Genomic DNA, 23,393 nt, shown 5'->3' with positions numbered 1-23,393 from the left:
AGTTAAACTGATTTTTATATCTTACTATTAACAGTATTAAAATATGAGGTAAAGCAAAATCTTCATTCAGGTTAATTGTTAATGTAATGTTTTGATAATAAATTTAATATCGAAGAATAGAAACTAACGATTTTATTGATTTTACTTAACTTACTTCAAGGTTTAAATGTATTATAGCTGTACGATATGTAAAAATAAAGCCTACGTATGTCGAGAAAAATTTAACATTTTTTGTGTATTTTATTATCAAATACCGATACATTTCTTATGGAACTTGGCGCGTGATGTCAGCCACCAAGATTTCAACATATTTTTCTGGTTTATCTATTAAATTATTGTTATTATAGTAACGAATATATAATATATTGGCCTCCACGAACGATATAGGGACTCGGTAAAAGTGTTACTAGAGAATTATTAAAATTTCTGTTAATACTCGTAATAATATTGCACTTATTAAGAATGTTGAAAATAAATAAACAAGCAAATATTTAACATTTATTTTAAATGAACATTAGCCAGCAGCGTTGTTCGCGGACAATCGTCGGGCAATATAATTAATGGTATTTTCAATGCACAAGATAGTAATACGAGTACAATCAATAATATTCGTTTTTGTAATATAACACATTTGTACAGGGTCATACGTTTATCTTGTACATAACGTGGCGCCGGAAAGTTGAAAGTCGGCAATGCGTATTATTTGTACATAAAAATATGTAATTATTCTACAACATTCATGCGAAAATATTTATTTACATTTTTACTATTGATGTAAAAATGTTATATGATAAAAAATATTCACGTGGTGTGTAAAATGAAAAAAAATGAAGTAAGTAGTGCAAACGTTTAAAACCGCGTGAAAATAATGGATACTGTGCGGTAGTTTAAGTATAAAACGAAAAACAAAAACAGATTTTCGAAAACTTTTATAACAAGATGTAATGGCAGTAAGGTGTGTGTGTGTGTGTGTGTGTGTGTGTGTGTGTGTGTGTGTATGTGTTTGCGCGCGCGCATTTGCGTGTATGAATGCTTGCGCGCGCGCGCGCGTGTGTGTGTACGTATATTTATAGTCTTATAGGTGCCTGGTGTATTTTTTTTTATGTACGTAAAGCACTCTAGTGGTTTTTACCTCTCGCGTGGAGTACTTATACCCCCCCCCCCTTCAATAAGTGCTTATTTTTTTTATATATGTATTTTTTAACCATCTTCGGTTGTACGACCACATGTGGGGGTTAGGTGGTGAGTAAATCGTAAAAATGAATACAAATTTCAATAAGAGAATAACGCGCTGCATTATGTGATAATACTAAGTATGCGAAATATGTAAGCAATTTAATAGCGACGGCTGCCCTTACGACGATATTTTTGAATTGTATTACAGTATTACCGTGATACATTTTATACTGTTATTTTGAATCGTTCAAAAACCTATGATTAGTTTTAAATAGTTAGTATAGTATATTTGAATAGTACTCGGATTAGTCCATAGTTGCTATGTTTAACTAGATATGATGAATTATATTTATTCTTCCGTATTATTGATTAAAAATTACATAGTTTTAGAAAACATTCCATTGAATACGAGTATATTCTTACCTGATCTATTACCTAGAGTGCCATTTTCGTGACTGTGTTGAGATTACTCAAAAATGGTTAGACAACTTACAGAATTTGAATGTGAAAAAAAAATCGAGATGTCGAGATGAAGTATTCACCGTATTAAATACGGCGCAGGTCGAAAGTGGCGAATCAGTTATGATTCAACGTAATCGATCGAGGATTCTTGAATTGTTTGTAAGGTTCAAATAATAGTCATCGGATGATACGCAATTCGATTGCGCGTGAACTCTACTGCTTAAAATTATTAGAAATAATACATTTCGATATTCGCACTTGGTAGAGACCTTTGTAATATCGTACTACATTCGTTGTCTGGTGCTCAATAGTTCTTTAACTATTTCCAGTACAACTGATACATTTATATAAGAAAAACCCAATTTTTTTTTACTATACCATTTTTTTAACAGTATTTCTATCTAAAGTGCGATAAAGCAATAATTTTGAAAAAGTTCCATTTTTTTCCGCTAAATTATTCGTTCGGCTCGTCGTAGACGTTCGTAATAAAAACGTCTGGTTCGGTTGTACACGGACGTACCTGTGTACATAGTACGGCATAAATGTATCGTACTGCATTATTTGATTGAAAATGTTTCGCGAGGCGTTCCGATTACCAACCGCCGTACTTACCGTATACCGCGTACCGCGACGTGCCCCCCCTAAAAATCTCGTGTTGCGTAAACTACTATACGCACGCACCTGCACACGCGGTACGCACCACCGACAGACTTGTACATTGAACAATATAACGCGTTTACAGGATCCCCCCACTCTCATCCACGCCAACACATGTACATAATATATGCACGTGCATTATATTCTAATTATAAGGATAACCCGCGTTTCGAGACTTGCGACCGGGCATCCGCCACCGGTACCGGCGTTATCGGCGCTCGCGCTCCGGAGAGCGTTTACGACGCGTACACACGTACCGGCGGCGGCGGCGAGCTTCTCGAAGGGAAAACCGCCTCTGCAGTAACTATAGTAACACCCCTCGTATTGAATCCAATTTCTGTTCGGCCGGTTTTATCTCCTAAGCTACCCGTCGCCCTTCCGTGCCCACCCCTGCCCGTCATCCCTCCCAACTTTTGCACGCCGACCCCCGAAGCCCCGACCTACAACGCGCGCGCACACATTACGTATACGCACGCACGCACGCACGTACTTGTGCACCCAACTCCACACGAACACAGAAATTCACGCACGCACGGTACACCCGAAACGCCATTTTGTCTTCTGCTGCGCGCCGTTTCCTCTCCCTTAACCGGTGGCTGTGCGGGGTCCCTCTTCCGACGCGACGTATACAAATATATATTTATATATTATTATTATTTTTTATTTTTCGCCGCCGCGTCTTTTCCCGAAATGATTACCTCCTTTTCCTCCATTTCTCGTCCCCCCCACCTATTCACCGCGACCATTTCTTTTTTTTTTCTCGTACTTTTTCCCATTATTTTTTCCACCCGAGAGCCTGCAGTCTTTCGCAGCCAGTTTATATTTCGTTATTTTCTTGACTTCTGTGGGTTGTCCTGGATTTTCGAACAATCAATTCTGTGGACGAAGGGCGGGGAAGAACGGCGATAAAAAATAAAAAAGCAACAACAACAAAAATAACCACGAAGTATGTTTAATGTTATGTGTTTTCACATAGAAAACATACGACCACGTCATAAACCCTAGTGTGTTACGTAGCGTACACATCTGACATTGTTTATTATAATAATATGTTTATATTATTTTATCTTACCAGGTGTGATTGAACAAAACTCCATAATAACATGTCGATTTGATCGACATTGATAATATTAGTATTATTAAACTCACTGGTGTGATTCGATCAAAAGCCTTTCCGGTGGGTTTGTGTTCGCATCAATGTTTGTAAATAATATAATGAAAGAAATGTTGAATAAATAACTAACATACGTAATAGTAATCGTTATCAAATAATGTTTTAATACCGATTTTTTTTTAAGAAAGATATAACATAAAAAAAATGTTTACACTAATTGTGTTAAAGAATGGACTTATTTGGTGGTTTAGGGCGTTAACAACTTACAACGACCTCTAAATAGTGCGCAAAAGTAAATATATTTTAATAAGTATCTCTCAGTTTCCACGTACACCATTAATGTATTATATGAAGTCAATGTTTCGTCTGTGTAAAAATAACCTCAAGAAAAATTCACTTACTTGAAAATATTGTAATATTTTCGAATTATTTTTAAAATGTTATTATATATTCTAAAAATATAAGGAAAACATTTCGAATATACGAAATATTTTTAAGACATTGAAAAAAATAACTATAGTATTTTACTTTTTTATTTTTTTAATGTATAATATATTTTCAATATATTAATTATTTTATATGTTCTAAATATAAGAAAAACTATAGATTATGTTAATAATTATTCAGAAAACAAAATTTACGAGGAAACATTATATCATATTCCTTAACAAGTATAATTCTACAGAGTTTCAAAAGAATAAAACTACCATTTTTTTAGAACAATATGCATAGACAAAACTTCTTAAAACGTATATGATACTTTGGGAATTAAAATTATATATATAATTTAATGATATTAAATTAAAACTATAATTAACAATTATAGACGAATTTAACAAGAGATCAAATACATCTTACTCCTTGCTTTATCAGCATTGAAAAACTTTTTATACCTAATGGAATCTTAATTCTGGACTCTTTATTTTAACTAAACCTGTCAACGCTAAAATTGAATTACTTTATTTATTTAGATGTAGTAAATTATTGTAATTTCAGTATAAAAGTTATTTATATGTTAAATTCAACTCGTTAAAACATATGTACAATTGTATATAATTTACACAAAATAAAAAATACAAAGTTTACTTAATAAAATGGAGAGTGAAAACATAAAATGTTAGAACTTTATCGAAAGAAAATTACACAAATACAAAAGTACCAACATTAACGCTACATTTATATACTTAACAACACTTGAATAATTGAAACTTCTAGCTTTAAAAAATTGGTCAGATTATTATTGAAACGTGATGAATACTGAAGAAGTTGAGGTTGAAGAAACTTTTTTTTCTTATTAGAAAAATATAACCAATATTGTTTTAAATATATTTGTTTTTATTATTTTTCTGAAAACAATTGTGGAGATAAAATGTTTAATTAATAATAATGAAAATGTATATGCTTTTGAAAACTACATGTGCGTTAGAATTATCTTAAAATGTTAATAACTTTTACAATTTTTTTGCTTTGAATACAAAATTCCAAAATATTTTCTGTGTTTTCTAAATAGTTATGATTTTTCATTAAATATAAATTTTAAAAATAACTTCACGCTTAATAAATGTTAACGATATCTCAGCTCGTATTGACAGTTAAATACGATATAACGAGGTAAGAAAAAAAAACAGTTTCTCCAGATCCGTTTACGAAAGAGGAGATTGCAATAAGTAGCAATAATAATAATAATAGTAATAGTAAAAATAATAAAAATCTCTTGGCAGAGTGTTGCGGTACGAGCGAATTTACTTAAAACGAACGACGACCATTCTGTGGGACTATAGGCTTATGCTAAATCCTCTGTACCTAAGACCTTCACTTATTCCTCGAAAGCCGTTTTTTTCCTCGCGCCCGTCGTAGGTTATAAGGCTTTCCTATCTCGTCCCTCGTATTTTTTTTTCATTTAGCTAATCGATTTGAAACCCAGAATAATACTAATAAAAAAAAAACAAATTGATACGATATAAAAAAAAAAAATAATAATAACAGTAATATATACATCCGCTAATTATTAAGTCACTGCCATTTTAATGGGTATTGGTTTAATTGAAATCGGAGACATTAAAAAAAAAAAAAAAACCTAACACACATATCGGTCGTCGGCGGTGTATAATAGAGCGTATTCGCGCGCGCGGTGTATTTGTCGGCTAATGATATTATAATAAAAATTCAAAAGGGTACGTTTTTGCTTAATGTGCTGCTGGGGTGTTAAACAAAACGACGCGTCACCATTAATTCGTTATTAACGGTCGGGTACCCTAATGAACAGGGGTAGGTATATATTATGTACGCGCGGTGGCAATATGAGATATTATTATTGTTATTAATATTATACGGTTTTGCATATAATAATAATAATAATAGAACGCGAGCGTGCTAGGCAAGAACCAAGACTCAACGGCGGTGATGGTATGGAGACGACACGATGATTGATAGTGTCCGGCTTGCGCTGAATTCAACTTTTAAAAGTTATGTATACGACGCAAATAGCAGCAAACGTCGTCTCATCGAATTGTCTATATAATAATAACAGTAATAATAATAAAATAATAAAATAGCACCAAAAATATAATACGCAATAATATTATGTGTTTCATTAAACGTGTAAATTAGTGCGGTGCAGCTGAGTAAAGTACCAGGGGTGATTTCAAGAACTTACATATCAAAGCTACCACTGACTATACCACACGCGTACATAGTTGGAATTCTCCTTGAAAATGTACTTGGAATCAAAATCAATTTTCTTTGGATTCGTTCCCGATGATGTGAAGATAAAGAATAAAAAAATGTTTTAGCTGTGAAGTTCGAAAATATATTTAAATATCTTATAGACGCATCCGATTTGGATCCGAAAATAATATTAGTTTTAAATTTTGAACGAACTGGATCCGGGTGAATAACATATTTCGTCAGAATTGAGTCCAAGCGTATAAAATTATGTGTTCGAATTGGGTCCGTCTATTATTATTTATTGTATCGAAGCTGAAAACTCTTTTACAAACGATTTGGTAAGTATTCAACTAGATGACGAATGATTACAAAAGTTCCCTCCAAAATTATGGTCTTAATTTAAGCGTAGTACAATAAGAACTACAAACGCATGTGAATCCTTTCATTCATATTTCAATTCTATGTTCTATTCAATCAAATATATTGCAATTTATACACGTTTTAAAAAATATTCAAATCGACGTTTGTGTTGAAATGAGAAATCCAGAGGGAAGAAAAAGAAAGATTTTGAAAACGAAAAAATAACAAAAAAAAAAATATCAGGGAAAATTAATTATTACGACTTTGTTGAGTCTGTATCTAATAAATTTCAACCGAATCATAAACTTATTATTAACAGCCAGAAGTCTAATGATTGCAAATGTAATGTAACCAGATGTTCAGATACAGACAGTCCTAGGTGTGTAAAAATGGGAAGGAAAATGTTTTTCTTTTCCAAGACCAAATTGGTGCAGTACGATTTTTAACACGGCGCCCAACTAGCAACATAACCATTGTTTATAGTACGGAACCCATCCGGTACAATATGATTTTTTGCAATCAATTTGTATACAATTTGAATCCGCCTTTAAGAAAATTACAACTCGAAATAAAAAATAATATGCATTGACGTTATGCAATCGTACAAAAAAAAATTATAATTATATATTTTTTATTTTATGTTGATCCTCAAAAATATGCTACCCCATCAAATATCATAAAATTTTCCACCCCGGGGAAATTGCTTGTCGTTAAACGCGGCTCTGCATATGACGTATATAGACGCATATGGACACACGTAGAAACATAATTATGTATTGGACCTACGTAGTAACATAACAATGTCCTACATAATTTTCGCCTCGGTACCTGAGCACAGCACACGTACAGTACCTACTATCGCGTACGTGCACGTTGTATGGACAACACTGACGCCGTGCTAGACACTGTTATGGGGTCTACGAATTTTTTCAAATAAAAATTAGTTTAATTTTTCGGTCACAATTATTACGTTGTTGTTTGACCGAGGAAAGTGTACACATCATGATTTTGTTTTAAATGGTTTCAGTCTATTAAGAATATGTTATCAAAATATGACCTGTGTTCCGTCAAAGTGTATTTAATTGTAAAGTGTTACAAAACAGTGTTTTTAAAATATTTTGAAAACTAATCGGTTTCAAACTTTGAAAGCTCTAAACACGAATAAGTTGTTTACATAAATATTTTACATAGACTTGTCTATTGGTTTGGTTTTTATTATTATCTCAAAGGAAGATATACTATAAGACGTGATTATCATAATAGTAGATCAGTAGCTAGGTAACTCGAACTAGGGATTGAACTTCTATTCATAGTATTATTTATGGACATATAGATAACTTCATTTCAAAAGTTGTTCGGTTTATATTATTAGAACAGTGATAACATTGTATATAATTTACCACGCCAGTAAGGTCACGAATAAAATTTATTTATGTCTCGTTTTACACAATAACGAATAACCACTAAAAATATATAGAAATATATTTGAGCAAGTATAACACATGAATTATGTATAGAATTATATAAATAAATATTGTGTGCATTGGGTTGTATAAATGGAGTGTAAAGAAGTGTAAAATTTCTATTCAAAATTAATAATATATTCGTAAAATATAAAATTGACATTTGAGTTACGATTTGAGATCGATTGTACCGATCCTCAGAAATTTATAATAATTTACTGAGAATAAATACTAACCAACCTTTCAATTCAGATAATATGTGTGTTTTTCGAAAAAGCAAACGTCATACTTAATTGAAACGGAAATATTCTCTCTCCAGAATATAATTTGATTGACCGCCAAAAACGATATTTTCGTACGACTTACTTTTTTTTTTTTTATCAAATTTGAATATAACCGTTGTTGAGTTATTTTAGTTTTATCGTTCTATAATGTAGCAATTACCTTTATTACAAATATAATTTGTTAATCTGTCCATTTATTTGGGAAAACGACTTCAATGTTGACAGTAACGATTGCAATCATGGGTGTATCGAGGGTGGGGCAGGGGTGGCACTTGCCCACCCCTGCGCCTCAAACTGCATTATATTTGTTTATACCAAACGTGTAAGTTTTACATTAAAATCAAAAATTAAATAAGATATAATTCTAAAAATAGTTTAGTGGGACCGAGTAATATCTACACGTGTAATCATTTTGACGTTTTATGTGTTATTCAATGGTCTATCTGTAGATTATTTGAATTACGAGTTTAACACTAATCATTTTATGTTTTTGCCCCTCCCTGATTCAAATTTTAGCTACGCCCATGATTGCAATAATAGTGAGTTTCAATCTATGTTTAGCGGACTCAAAGTATTAAATGCATGAGTGTTTGAATGTTTTATACATTTAATGTAATAATACATTACATGCTCTTAATAGGCATTTAATAAATAAATGATTTTATTTTAAAATTATATGGATTTTATAGAGCATCGTATATGACTCGACCAACAATAAATTGCTTTCCTATTTTTTTCCAAGAGCAATAACGTTATATAAATATGGAAATTAGAAAAATATTGTTATAACATAATAAAATGGTACACTCATGAGATTGATCATTTTAAAAATAACATATATGTATATATTTTTTTTTTTTTGTTACAATACAACGATAAAATAAATTGTTTTATTTCAATAAAATAAATATTGCGTATTGTATAGGTTAGGTGTATGTGTTGGCGAAAAACTCATTTTTTAGGAGTAAAAATAAAATATTACCTTATTTCGTTTGAATGTGATCATATCTACAGTTATTTTATATATATATATATATATACACGCAAAAACAATATTGAAGTACAATATTTTTATTATACTATATAGTATTGGATTTCCGTTGAAAATCGTAATGTCGTTGTCGTAACAAAAACCCAAAGCCTGTCCTGTGTCCCGTTTTCATTGTATGCGTATAAAATCTATAAGTATGTACACGGTGAAATGTATACAAATATAAATAAATATTTATGTACAAAGTGAAATAGATGTCGCGTTCTGAACTCGAATTGTAGTGTTTTTATCGTTATTTCCGTATTTGTTTCGTGCGCGCCAACTACTTTGAATCGTATTACGTACACGCTAAGTTTTCAATACACATCTCTTATTCGTATGTATTACACGAATACGCGTGCACGCGCATAGAAAAATATTCAATAATATACAACTGTTTGCATAACAATTGAAATCCAAATCGTGTGCACACAATACGGGACGGTAATATAGGAATACAGGAATAATGTCGTGTAAGGATTTCAATACAATATAAATGTATGCACGCCTTTATAGCAATACCAATATACAACGTTGAGTGTAAGAATGCTGTCCATTGCAACGTCAAAATATCTACATAAGGTATAAATATATATTATATTATATATCAATAATAATAATAATGGTATAATAATTTCCATTTCAAAAAAAAAAAAAATTATGCATGTATTTTACCAACACTCTCATTACAATAAAATGTCAAAAAAAAAATAATAAAATAATATTTTAAATTTATCTAACTACATGAATATATAGTACAATTAATTATTTAGTAGTATTTTTAATTTTATTTTTTTACACATTACACTTTAAGTTATACGGGGTGTACAGGATATATTAAATTTCTATGATTAAAGAAAAATAATAAACGTATTTATAATATCACTATTATATGATCCCCCCCCTTTTAAAATAATATTAGAAATACAAATTTTAATACATGGTCAGAAAAGAAAAACAACAAATCTTTACATCGAAGTATTTAAAATTAGCAATAAAACATTATTTTTAGCGTAAACGGTTTTGATGTCTGAACGTAGTACATTATGAATAGTATAGTCGTACATTTAAATCGATTAACAATTTTAATATTTGAACATATTGTCACGTTCGAAAAATAACAATACTCAATCAAAGTACAATTTTAGGATTTTAAAATTAAGATTTTATCACTAAAACTTAAAGTAACAGCAGCGTATCGTTTTAATGGCAATGGAACTAATGTAATGAATTTCGTGTTATAGAAATCGAAGTTTATCAAGTGTACCAAAAAGTTGTCACAATTCGTTAGAACTTTTATTCGTGAGAAATATGAAAAAAAAAAAGAAAATCAATAATTAGGTTGATAAGACAACGTAGTATATATACATAATATGTACGCTAATTGATTTTGTGGGTAATAAAAATAATGGATGAAATGTCATCGACTCAAAATCGTGTATATTATGAATATTAAACACATCCCGTACGCGCGAGTATTTACAGAATTAAAACGAAAACAATACGATTTACAGTTATAATAATAATAATGATAATAATAATATACATAGTATTGGACTAGACAAATGATTCCGTTATTGCCATTATAATATTCATAAAAAATATTATGTTCGAAATAAAATGTGTCGTATGTACATTGATTACAGTTTATTTATAATGCGTATTATTATTAAGTGTTCGTGTAAGATGACACGTAAACCATACGTAATACGCGCATTATTTGTATTGTAAATCATAACATGTATGTATAACAATAATAATGCTCGATGGAGAAGACGTACGCCAACTGCACACGGGGCGTGTAAATAAGTCGAGAAACGGGCGTAGGAAACTATGTGTGGGCGAGACGAACTTGGAAATGAGGTTTGTTTTATATTTTGTACGAAAACATCGCAAAGGACGTCGCAGTGATCGGGTGACAAACGGAACGGAGAGAGAGAATTTAGAGAATATGAATCGAGTTATCCACGAGCGACCCCAGAAAACCACGAAAAAAAAAAAGAAAATCGAACGCATTAGCCGAAGCTAATACACGTGCGATCGTCGATACAATAACGTTTCGTTTTCAGGACACGGCCAATGGAAACGAATCCGTTTCTATGGATAGGTATTGAAGAAAATTTACGAAAGCATTTCGGTGCTGTACCGATTCGTTCTTTTCGTTCGTCCGGGGGGCGCGACGGATAATGTATTGTTGCGACAGTTGCGTAGTATTTACATATTTATAAATCATACATATATTATTTACAAGACTATACCGCACACAATACTCTTATCAGACAATTTGTACACGTGTGATAGTTATTAATGCATTTATATTTAAGTATAATATAGATACGTACAAACGACGAGCTTAGAGCATGGCCGCGGCGGCGTGCATTTGCGTCAGCTCGACGTGCTGTTTGACGGACCGTCCACCGCCGCCGCCGCCGTCCACCTGCTGCTGCTGCTGCTGCTGCTGGTGGTGTTGCTGTTGCGGGAGTTGGTGATGTTGATGGTGATGGTGATGGAGGAGATGATGATGTTCTTGACCGCGATGATCGACCCGGTCGTCGTCGTTGTCCACGTCGTCGTCGTCGTCCACGTCGTCGTCTTCGTCCACGTCGTCGTCATCGTCTTCGTCGTCGTCGTCTTCGTCACCGCCGTCTACGTTTTCGCGCCCGCCACCCGCACCGCCGACGCTTCTGCCGCCACCACCATCGTCCATTTCCTCTTTGAAGTCCAACAGGTCTTCAACCGTGTACCGGACGCTTCCTCCGGTCCGCTCTTCACGTCAGACGGGCGTCCGCGTGCCTTCGCTACCGGAGTTTCCGCCGCCGCCCTGCGCCCCACCACCACCGCCACCACCGCCACCACCGCCGCCGCCGCCACCGCCGCCACCGCCGCCGCCACCGCCACCACCGCCGCCGCCGTACTGTTGCTGGCACGACGACGACGAAGAAGACCGATTGCCGCCGTTGGCCTGCGCCTGCAACGAGCACGGCGAACCAGCCGGCTGGTAGCCGCCGAACCCGGAGGCGTGCTGTTTGGCCTTGAGCCGGAGGCTGGCAATGCTGCTGGACATGACGTTGCACGGCTCGGCGGGCCGGTGATGGTACACCGAGTACGGCGTGGTCGGCGGGCAGTACGGCGGCCCGTTCTGCGGCGCGGGCGTCGGTAACATCGACCCGGCCGCTGAGGTGGCCGCGTTGAAACAGTTCACCGGCGCCTGGTGATGATGGTGGTTCACCGATCCCAGCGGGTTCACCGACCATGGGAACGTTTTCGATCCCAGCGGGCTCGGGACCTGCGACAAAAGCGCGGGCGATATTACACTCGATATTACACGTTTCGATCCAACGGGTTTAACATTTATTGTGCGCGCGGAAAAAAAAAAAATCGATGAAAGCGTTCACAGTTTCAAGGGTGGTCGCAAAACAGGGCTTTGGGGTTGGAACATATTTTAAGGGTTGATTAAACGGCAGCGTGAACTCTTACTCGTATCTTCCTATTTGCGAAATCGCCTTTTTTAGTGGACAGGTACCGAGATTAGCCATATAACCTCGAGGCATGCGGAACAACGCATAACAAACGTCGATCGATTTAATCAATATGTAACTGGACATATATACATAACGTTAAGATCGTTCTCCGGGTCCGGGAAGGATTATTTTCGTTACGGATAAGATCGCGGACCCACCAGGATTTTTACACGATGCAATCGCTCCGTAGAATATACCCGTTCGCACCGTCACTGTTACGCTGGACCGCTTAACTGTTGGCGTATTACACCGACAATGTGCGCCGTTTAGAAAATTCGTCTTGTGTACACGGTAAGGTCGTAAAAGCACAACATAAAAATCGTAAAATCATGTTTCCGGTTGTGTTACGCTAAGATTACAGTTTGCGCATACCTAAATACAAGTTTTATAGAAAATAATCGCTCACCTTAGTCGCCCAATTATTGTACGACGTGTAAGCTGTACTGTACAGCGAATCGGTATCCGTAAACGGTTGCATGAGACCGTTGAATTGGGTTCCGAATCCGTTTTTGAAATCCACGGCTGCCGCCGCAGCGGCGTTCATTGCGTTTCTCTCGCGTTTCCGCCATTTGGCCCTCCGGTTTTTGAACCATACCTGCAGCGTAGAGAGACAGTTTATATCAATACTTGCTAGATAATAATTGCGATTGATTGCTATTTGATTTTACCCCCAGACGAATTATAAATATGAATTTATAATCAAATGAATTATTTCATTTTTACGCCGAAATAACTATTCTGTAACACAACTGATTGATAGATCGATAGACAATGCACTGTGACTGAATTATTTGAATCAAAGACTCAGTCTTGTTATAACACTTTCGATTGCAGTTGTAATTTAGTCTTAAGATATTATATTTATAAATGTTAGGAAATCCCTCTTCATTCTTAATTTATAAATAAAATTAATGCACAGGTATACAATTTTGAACAAATGTGTTTTGAAAATTATTTTCTAGTATAATTTAATAATTGTTTCTTCATATAAAAGTTTACATTAACTGGCTTATTGATAGAATACCGAGCTTAAGGTTAGAGCGACTTTTATAATTTTCGCCACTAAATTACACGTGAGAGTTTATCTAATGTTTTCACTTAACAAAAGTTGTTTGCTCTAAAAGTTTTAAATAACCAAAAACAAAACCGATTTAGGTGTATTTGATTCAACTAGTTGAAAGTTTCTTAAGTACAATTAAGAAGATATCTAGTAAGCAAACCATGATAGATGTAATAAAATCAATGATGCAGTGCGTGTTGTCTCAACTATTAGACAAACATTACACCAAATCCAAACTCAATTGCATATGGTAATAAATAACGTTTATCAGACTTTATGTACCATGCAATTGTGTACTTGCCAAGATCTCAAAGATAAAAGAGCTTTTAAAAAAATCAAGCGATGCATTTCTACTTCTATATCTATGCTGGCGATCAACCACTGGATGTATTTTACTGTCAACATAATCCAAATAAAGATAGAAAATAGAATAACCTCATCATATTCTGTGAACCGACCACCAATCAGTAGTGCAAGAATACTCTATTATTATTATACTCTACTATTCTCTGGCCTTTCATAAGATCAATTATTGACGAATGTTTTCAAACCTAATACTAAAAAATGTATCACCCGAGTTGTTAATATTCGAGTTAATTACGTAGATATTTTCTATCACAAGCATTTCAAATCCCCCATTAGTGAAATTAAATTTAAATTTTGATAACAATGATGTGATTATTGACGTACGTAGTGTACACATACAGCTACATATTCAGAATAATTTTCAAACGTGAAGCGTCGAAAAAATTAATCATACCATGCAGAAAGTGTAGAATCATATCCCGGGATATGACAATGGCCATTGTGTCACTGCATTAGTGTTAATATTTTCAACGTTACTGTTATAACATAACGACCATTACGATGCAAAAGGTTGTAAAAACAGTGTGACACGTGCATGCGGATTTGAATTTTTCATTTTACTATACGAAGCAATAGGTTTTAGTGTTAACGTTTATAGGTATATCGCTTCTTGTTGTGAGGGGGGAAAAACAACGACATTTTTAAAAAATCGATTATAAAAACATTTTTTTTTACCATTATATCATTACACGAGAAGATACTCTCCGTAAAGTTATTGTCCTTGCTCGTTAATAAACCCTGAACGTATATAAATACAGAACTATACACAGAGGCCTCCGTAAAAATCTTTAAACGTGCCCTTGCCGGGTGTACGGGGGTGCGGTTGCCCGGTAGATCCGTCGCTTCCGCCTCCGGCCATAATGCAGCAGCGTCGACGACGGAATGTCATTAATCTTGAGCCTGATGGGCCGGCCATAACGTGGATTCCGCTGATGCCACTGCGGAAGGAGCAGCTATATGTACCACAGCCGCAGCCGCCGACGGTAAATAACGAGCCCCCAACCGGCACCAGGCGTTGTCAGCATCAATCAGAAAGCTCGTTAATCTTTATTACCTCTTCGCTACCGCATCCCCGTCCCGACGGATCCGTGGTGGGGAGAGGGCAGACCCACGGACGATGAGGGGGTACATGCGCGCGCGCGTACAAGGGAGACCCGCAGAAATTCGACGGCGATGATACGTGCGCTCATGTAACCTTATATGAGATACAAATGCATAATGTAATGCGCTCGGGGGCAGGACCTTTAATTGTGTGCAGTGCGACACGCATTGTGTAGCACGAAAAGTAACACGTGTACACCGAATTTTTGAAACGTGTAAAAAATTCTATTTGTTGGAATCATGGAAACAATAACTTTCACACAAACAAAATATTCATACCGTAGAATGGGTAAAATACCGTAGAATACAGAAAAAATGATTGTATTTCTACGAAAGATTTAAATCAATTTTCAGAAGGTATAAGCACATTAGTTTCAGATCAAATTTTAGACTTACAAATGTTTATTTAAAATTTAGTGTGTAACACAAGGAATTGCAAATTTCAAACCGCGTATGGAGGTATGCCGAAAACGTTGTTTTCTAGGAGGAGCATTCGAACAAACGGGAATAATACGTTTTGAATTTGAATTTCTCAAATCATTACCTCATTATCCTTGTATGTTATATATATGCAGTATACGTTTCAATATTTAGATATATTTTTTTACAGAGATAAAAATTAATTAGTTAATCATATAACAAGATCTTTAAACAACAACAAAAAAAAATTGCCAAGATGGCTAGGCAACTATTAAATATTATGGGGACATACGAAGAACATGATATAGATAAGCGGTTATCAATATTTTTGAAGCTGCGACACCCTATAAAGTCACCAAGATTTTAAGCGACCCTTTTATCGTGATTTCATTAAAAGATAATAATAAATAAATATGAATAATATTACTAATATAACGTCTTTATTGACAGCTAAACTTAAATAAATTGTAATTCTCAATAATGATTATCATGAAGGTGTTTATAAGAACATCTTACTAGTTGCTTTGTATACTGATGATCCTAATTAGATTATTAGTTACCCCTAAAAGGGTCGTGACCTCCAGTTGGAGAATCACTGATGTAGATGATTATTTAAATAGAATAGCTCACAATTCTTGCCTGTAAAATGTATTCGCGGTGTTTGGTAGAAACATTATAAGACGGCAAAATGGTCCAAAAAAAAAAAAATGTATACCGTAATTATACTAACCAATACTATGGAGTGTATCGAACGAGGAAGTGACTGGGAACTTCTAACCACTATAATAGGATAAGGTTTGGGTTTTATAACTAACCCACCATACAAGATTATGTCCTATTAATGATAAAACAATATTACGTTGTAAAATTTAACATTACAAAATGTGTAGAATACGTGTAAAAATTCCATCTTCTTAACTGCTAATAACCAGTTACTGTTTACCCGATATTATCGAGGAATAAATATTATATGAAAATATCTGTACGATGTAAATAGAAACCTTCATAACAATTGTTATTATTATCGTTAACGATATTAGAAATTATGTGTTTGCGTGATTATAACACTGCGATTGATTCTTTGGGTTTGATTGTGGTTAGTTCTTGATCATGGTAAAAAAGACGTACTTATAGTAAGAAAGTAATAGTTACGAATGTAATAAAGTAATATTGGATTTCGACGCGAATAAAACGCGTACGAATACTTTTTGTATCGTTAGCAGCGCATAAAATCACACAGTAAATATACACGGTATTATTGTGTATGTAAATATTCCCTCCTGTCGATATGCTAGCAATTTTTCATTACGCACCGGATTACACGAGTCAATAGCATACGACGAGGAATAATAATATCAAACGGTATTTATTATAATGTATAACGTATGCGGTGGGTAATGCGTTAATTTAAACGGATTTAACGTATTAACGATCGTGTGTATTATGTACGAATGTGTGCGCGTATATTTATAAATTATAAATATATATATATATATATATATATATATATATAAATAACAATGTAATGTGCGCGTGTACGTATAAATGCCGGCACGTGCACGGGGATAGGGTATACGGGCGCTGGATGTGCATATGTATAGGAAATAAAATTTCGGAAAAACGGTTAGCGACGGGGTGGGTACATTGCACGCGTTCGGGTTAGTCGGCCGGACGGGGGTGAAGGCGAGGCGTTTTAAAATCTCGTCAGGTCATAAATTGATTCTTTTGAAGCTGCTGCGCGAGGAGGGACCATCCCCCATCGATCCCGAGTCGTATACACGTACGTAGATGTGCGTGCGTACGAATGCGTATATACATGTGCTTAAACACACGAATACATTATTGTTACACACGTGTGCACGTAAATATATATATGTACGTACGTACGTAGACGGGTAAGCCAGTGCCGGCGAGTGCTGATCGATTAACAACGGCCTGGTAATCCGACGGCGCGCGCGGGCTTCGTGTTTTCCGCACATCACCACCGCCGGGTTTCGCTCCGGGCGGCTATCACGCGCATGCGAGCGAGCAGATCGGGGCCTCGCGGCCGGGCTCGGGCGGAAAAAGCTTTTTCCGTCGTGCTGTAATTATTGTTTTCAAACCGACACGCGAATAAGGTACGTCGTCGTTACGTGCGTATACGTGCGGCAGGACAACGAGAAACACCGTTCAAACTGCTCACCGCGGTCTACGCGTACAAAAAGGCCCGACGAGAAGGGGGAGGGGGTGAAAGGGATGATCCCCCCCGGGTCCGGAATTTCCGAGAGGTCCCGGAAATCGGGGACTACAAATTATTAAACGCAGTTAATGATAAGAATTTAATGAACACTGCAGAAAAATTTAGATATACCTTAAGATATACCCCCCGGGCCTGGGTTTCTCTCGCCACGGTCTATGCGTATACACGTCACGCGCCCCATGTCTAAAACCTTTCTGTAATCCGCTCCTTACCTTCGCGCTCCGAGCAACGTTATTGTCTTTTTGAACGTTAAAGTGTACGTCGGCAATCGGAACTGTCGAGAAAATTGCAACAGCAAAAAAAAAAAAAAGCATATGTACGTGATTAAGTATGCGTAGGTGTGCGGTTAGAAATGCAATCGGGGTCGCGCATACCTCCCTCTGTATATGAGATCTTATTCGTTTTGTGACTTAATATATACGGTAGATCTGTACAACTGTAATCGATAACTGTATAAGTGGAGAAAAAACGATTCCGCACAGAACATGTAATGACTAATTTATAGATAAAATACCGTGTTAGTTAGTTTCTAACCTAATTGAATTTGTATTTTAAGTTATTTACAACACACTCTATTAATATTTAGTTTATTGAAAAGAGTAAAAACGGGCTTACAATAATAGCACCAATTTTATCGATTGGAAACGGTTAATAGCGCTAGTTAAAACTTTTTAAGAATATTTAAATGTCTGAAACTTTTTAAATAGAAAAATAAATCTTTGCAAAAACAATAAATAAAATAATTTCCTCTCTTAGATCAGAATCTTTAATAATCTAGGATTATACAATTTTAATTTATTAATAAATAAAATAATGTAAAGTAATACCATCAATTACGAATATAAAATTTTCTATTTTTTTTTTCACAAAATTATGATTGCTATTTAAAACATGTTAAAAAATTTGTTTTATTATTTTACTAAAATATATTTTTAGTTGAAGGATATCATAAATCAGTAATCTTTGTATAGAATTAAAATTTATGTTTTAAATAAGATTTTTTTTAAATTCTGTGGGAATGGACTCAAAGTTTATAAAGTTTACAATTTATTCGAAGTTTTAGTTTACGGTGCATACGCTTATTTAACAGTTTATTTATTCAATTTTTTTTTTTTTTTTTACTTTAAAGAGAACTAATACTGTTTTGATTACCAAGCTAACAGAGATTCGTCTTTAGTAATCTTTGGTAATCATAGGGTGGCGAAATCGATATAAAATATAACGTGGATTTCAGTGTGCAATAAAACAACGGTAGCCGTAGATGTATATACAAGGGGTTTGTCCCCGTGTTTTATTGTGTTTCGGAAGCTTAAGCATATGATCCAGCATTGTGGGGGGAAGTGTATGGGGGTAGTGCTTCGGTGAATACCAATAAAATAGGCTCCCCGTCGAGGAAAAGAGAATGAGGGTGAGTGTGAGTGAGAGAGAGAGAGTACCGAATCTAACTTAATTGAACTTGTCCGCGACCATAAGCGAAGTCATTCGTCAAAACCGAAACTTGCAGAACCCCAGGCCACGCGACCTTCGTAACTATTCTAATCCGCGAGCTCCCTGTCCATGCAGTAATCTCGTGTGTGCTTTGATTACATATACCACCGAATTCCCCTATGTCCACAGTGCCCCTTTCATCGCATCTCAAGTATCTTAGAAGAAGAAGGGGCCATTATTGGTTTTTGTTTCAATCCATTTTCCCCGGGGAATAAAATTATGTTACAAATATTTGATCACGCGTTTTAAACAGAAACAACTACAAATAACTTCAATTGATAATGTCAATAAAGCTAATTTATTTATTATTATTAAATAAAATTTCACAACGATCATTAACCATGATAGCGAACACGTGAACGGTTTTCATATGAAATATTAGCAAATTTTAAAACCGTTACACGTATAAATTTTCTTTTCAAGTGAAATGTACCTTTTTATTTAAATTATTGACATAGAAGTTTTGAGTTAATATTATTTTTCAGATCCATAATATTTTGTCAGTAATTATTTAAATTATTTTTAATTTTTTAAATCACTATTTCTCAATAAAAATATTTTATTTAAATTGGACAATCACAGTTATAATACAGTTATAGTAACCACATAATCCATAAAAATAAATTATTTATAATAATTTTGTTTATAATAGATTGATAAAGGCCTAAAATATAGTCTATGATCTATGTGATTGAACTCTTGAAGAATACATTTTTCTAGTAACATGGAAAAATAAAAATTTAAATATTAAATTAATATTTCATCTTGAAATTGTTTAAAAGTTTAAGTCTAACTCATGAATTATAGAATATTATGTAAAAGCTTAGTTAGCCTTGTTCAATATTATAATATTTTATTTCTTCAACAATATTTCTTACGTTTTTTTTTAAATAAAAAAAATTCTTAATTATTTTATTCACTAATCTAATTCTTTATGAGTTTGAATTGTAAAGAAAAACTAACACATTTATAAAATATTATAAAAATAATTATTAATTAAAAGAATTATTTACTAACCAAAACATTTAAACTCGTGAATTATGCTCAGTTAAAAATGCTATTAAATTAAGTAGGTGTGATGTTGTTTAATGGTTTTGATCAAAAAATTTTTCAAGAATTTGCTTCCTATCTAATGTTTAATTCTGCATGAACTAATATGACGATTCCAGTTCTTATTTTAAACCACGTTCAATTTTCACGACCGTAGATTCTGTATTTTACTTCATAAAAGTGGAGAGCATTGACTTCTTAAGTTAAGTAAAATAAAATGGGTACTTAACAGTTCTTTAACAAAAGATCATATTTATTAGACAAAACCTACTGAACTACTAAGACACTAAGTTGTAGTAATCCGTAGTGACGCGGTTAGATGCGAAGTCACGGGAGTAGGATATACGTCAACAATTTATTATATTTATAAACTACCTTTATGTAAATGTTGAACTTTAGGTACCTACATATATTTATTGGGGAAACAATGTTACAAGAGATCCCTCATTGTTACTGGTTTAAAAGAAGATACTGTATACATATTTTATATAAAATCTGAATAGAAATAATCCAAATTTATTTACATGTTATACGTTATTGTGATTAACCAGTATTACACAATTTCCATACCGATAATTTAATATTATTCAATAAAAATGTTGGCTTTTAGTGATACTAATTATTTTTTATAATAATAAGGTTAATATTTTGAATTATAAACTTTTTGTTTTTCACACATTTCATAAAAGTAATTTCTATCACACAATCATTTTTGGGATACAAGTAAATAATGGATACTAACGTGTGATAGATAATGCCGATTTAAAAATGAAAAATTCTTAATAATATGACTTATGTGTGTATCAATTTGCATTGAGTGGTTTTTTAGCATTTTTTTAAGTTATATATATTTTTTATTTTAAAGAATCATATCGACAAATGTATGATAGAGAATTATTTATGGAATATATTATATTATATTATATTATATTATATTATATTATATTATATTACATTATATTATTATATTACATTGCATTTAATGGCAAACGATTGAAAGCTTAATATTTTCATGAACCAACATTCATGTTAAGAACTAAAAAGTTAGAGTAGAATTTTCAATGGGATTCTAATTATTACTATCAAACAATTTTAATTTTCCTTTAAATAAAAAAATTGAAACGTCACCCTGGATGGTTGATTTCTTAAATTAGTAAAATATTATATAAAAAATAAAATTATTGTCAAAATAAAATATAAATTAAATATGTCAGAATATCTTTATTTTATTAAACTTTTGGACGTTCTTCTAAGAACTTATTTATAGTGTTATTTGTGGATACTCATGGCATTTACGAATTTAAAGTTCACTTTTATTTATATATTTTTAATTTCCATTTGAAATGAACGGTTTTGCTTTTCAGAACGTGAACAAATAAGCGTTTTTGGGTTATAAATCACGTCAAGTGAAGGTGGCCTGTTCTTACTATCACATAAATCTTCTCTTTTTCCATAAACGTTTTATTCATTTTTTATTTAACTAAACCACTCGGAAATTCTCTTCCCTCGTTCATTTTTTGTTATTTATTTTTTTTTTTTTTGTTTTTCATTTTGTGAACTAAAATATAATGAATCATGATATAAAATATAGAATCACGTATATTTTAAAAATATTGCCTAATATATACATTTTTCATGATTAAATTCACAAACAATTTTAAAGCTTTATCAAGTACTAGTATAAATAAGATTAGTACAAGAAACTGGTGTGTGTTTATAGATAGAAACTATATAGAGAGGTACCCATGGTAATATTTACCAAGTTGTAAAACATGACACTAGAACACGTTTTTTTCTTCTCTATTTGTAATCATATCTGCCCTCTTATTTAACAGATAACAATGATTGCGAGTCGGCATGTTGACTTTTTTGTTGAAAAACGACCGACTGATTAGAGTATTTGTTGAGTAAGCTTTTTTTTATTTTTTAGAACGCGGTCAAAAATACCCAATATTTGTGTTTGTCATACACATCATGAAAGAGTTGCAGATGTGCGGCTAAATGACTGTTATTTTGGAATGTTGTTTTTTTGTACGTTTAAAAATTTATATTTTTTATGTTTGAAAATCGATGCACCACATAATATGTGGTCAAATATTTATATTTAACTCAATATATTATATTGAGTTCACGTTTTGATAAATATTTAATTTAATTCAACACATAAAAAAATTAAGATCATCATTTTAAGTAAGTATTTCAAAAAGAAACGAATTTCGATTAGTGTTTTTTTTGGGTACCCAGTTTTAATTTTTTTATACTAAAATTATGTACAAGCTATTGTATTATTTTCATGTACGAGTATATTTAATAATTATGCACACATATTAAACATTTTATTTTACATACATAAATATCTACATTATGTTTTATTTAAGTTATGAAAATTTACGCATAAACATTGTATGTAAGTTATTTGGCTTAAATTATAATTAATTCCATTGTAAGGTGTATTTAAGTCTTAATGTTATTGTATTAAATAAAATTATTGAATATAAAAAAATAAAAGCAAATAATATCTTTCTACGGACTAATAGCACACAAACTATTGGTATTTTTATACTAAAAAATAATAACTTCAATGTTATACTACCTAAATAGATAAAATATAAGCTTTATAATGAACCCAATCATACTCTTGTCGTACAATAAATATATGAATATGATTGTATACACATTTATTGATCGACTAATTATATTGTGTTTTTAGAGTACCTACTTTCAAATTATAATCTTGGACCTTGAATAAAATATAATCAAATAATTTAATTAAATCGCTTATTATTAATGTGTTTGATACAACATATAAAACTAGAAAGTAACTTTGAACTAAAAAGTATTGAACTATTCTGTATGTGATTCAGCAATGCCCGTACAACGTAAATTAAATAAATATATTAAGTATATAAACTTGTAACGTGGTGAATATTTTACG

At 33.1% G+C, this 23,393-nt stretch overlaps 2 protein-coding genes across 2 annotated transcripts in view; both read right to left on the bottom strand.

Annotated features, from left to right (window-relative positions):
* Positions 1–10,164: 10,164 nt before the first annotated feature.
* Positions 10,165–12,057, bottom strand: LOC112686748 (phosphopantothenoylcysteine decarboxylase subunit VHS3-like). The gene is made up of 2 exons (XM_025559164.1): positions 11,556–12,057; positions 10,165–10,506 (listed from the first exon to the last, which is right to left on the bottom strand). Exon 1 carries the CDS (start codon positions 11,918–11,920, stop codon positions 11,567–11,569), a length of 354 nt encoding a protein of 117 aa, XP_025414949.1. The 5' UTR covers positions 11,921–12,057; the 3' UTR covers positions 10,165–10,506; positions 11,556–11,566.
* Positions 12,058–12,091: 34 nt separating this feature from the next.
* LOC112686781 (pituitary homeobox homolog Ptx1-like) overlaps positions 12,092–23,393 on the bottom strand; it is a gene marked incomplete at its 3' end in the record, with an annotated part of 32,296 nt that continues 20,994 nt past the window's right edge. The window contains exons 5-6 of the mRNA XM_025559207.1: positions 13,141–13,329; positions 12,092–12,499 (exon numbers count right to left, since the gene is read on the bottom strand). Coding sequence (XP_025414992.1) covers positions 12,092–12,499; positions 13,141–13,329 — 597 coding nt within the window. The remainder of the gene's footprint in view (positions 12,500–13,140; positions 13,330–23,393) is intronic.

The sequence above is a fragment of the Sipha flava genome, unplaced genomic scaffold (genome assembly GCF_003268045.1).
Source record: "Sipha flava isolate LNK unplaced genomic scaffold, YSA_version1 324_pilon_pilon, whole genome shotgun sequence".
NCBI classification, from domain to species: domain Eukaryota; kingdom Metazoa; phylum Arthropoda; class Insecta; order Hemiptera; family Aphididae; genus Sipha; species Sipha flava.
The sequence above is the reverse complement of the archived record's forward strand: the minus strand, read 5'-3'. Positions and strand labels throughout refer to the sequence as shown.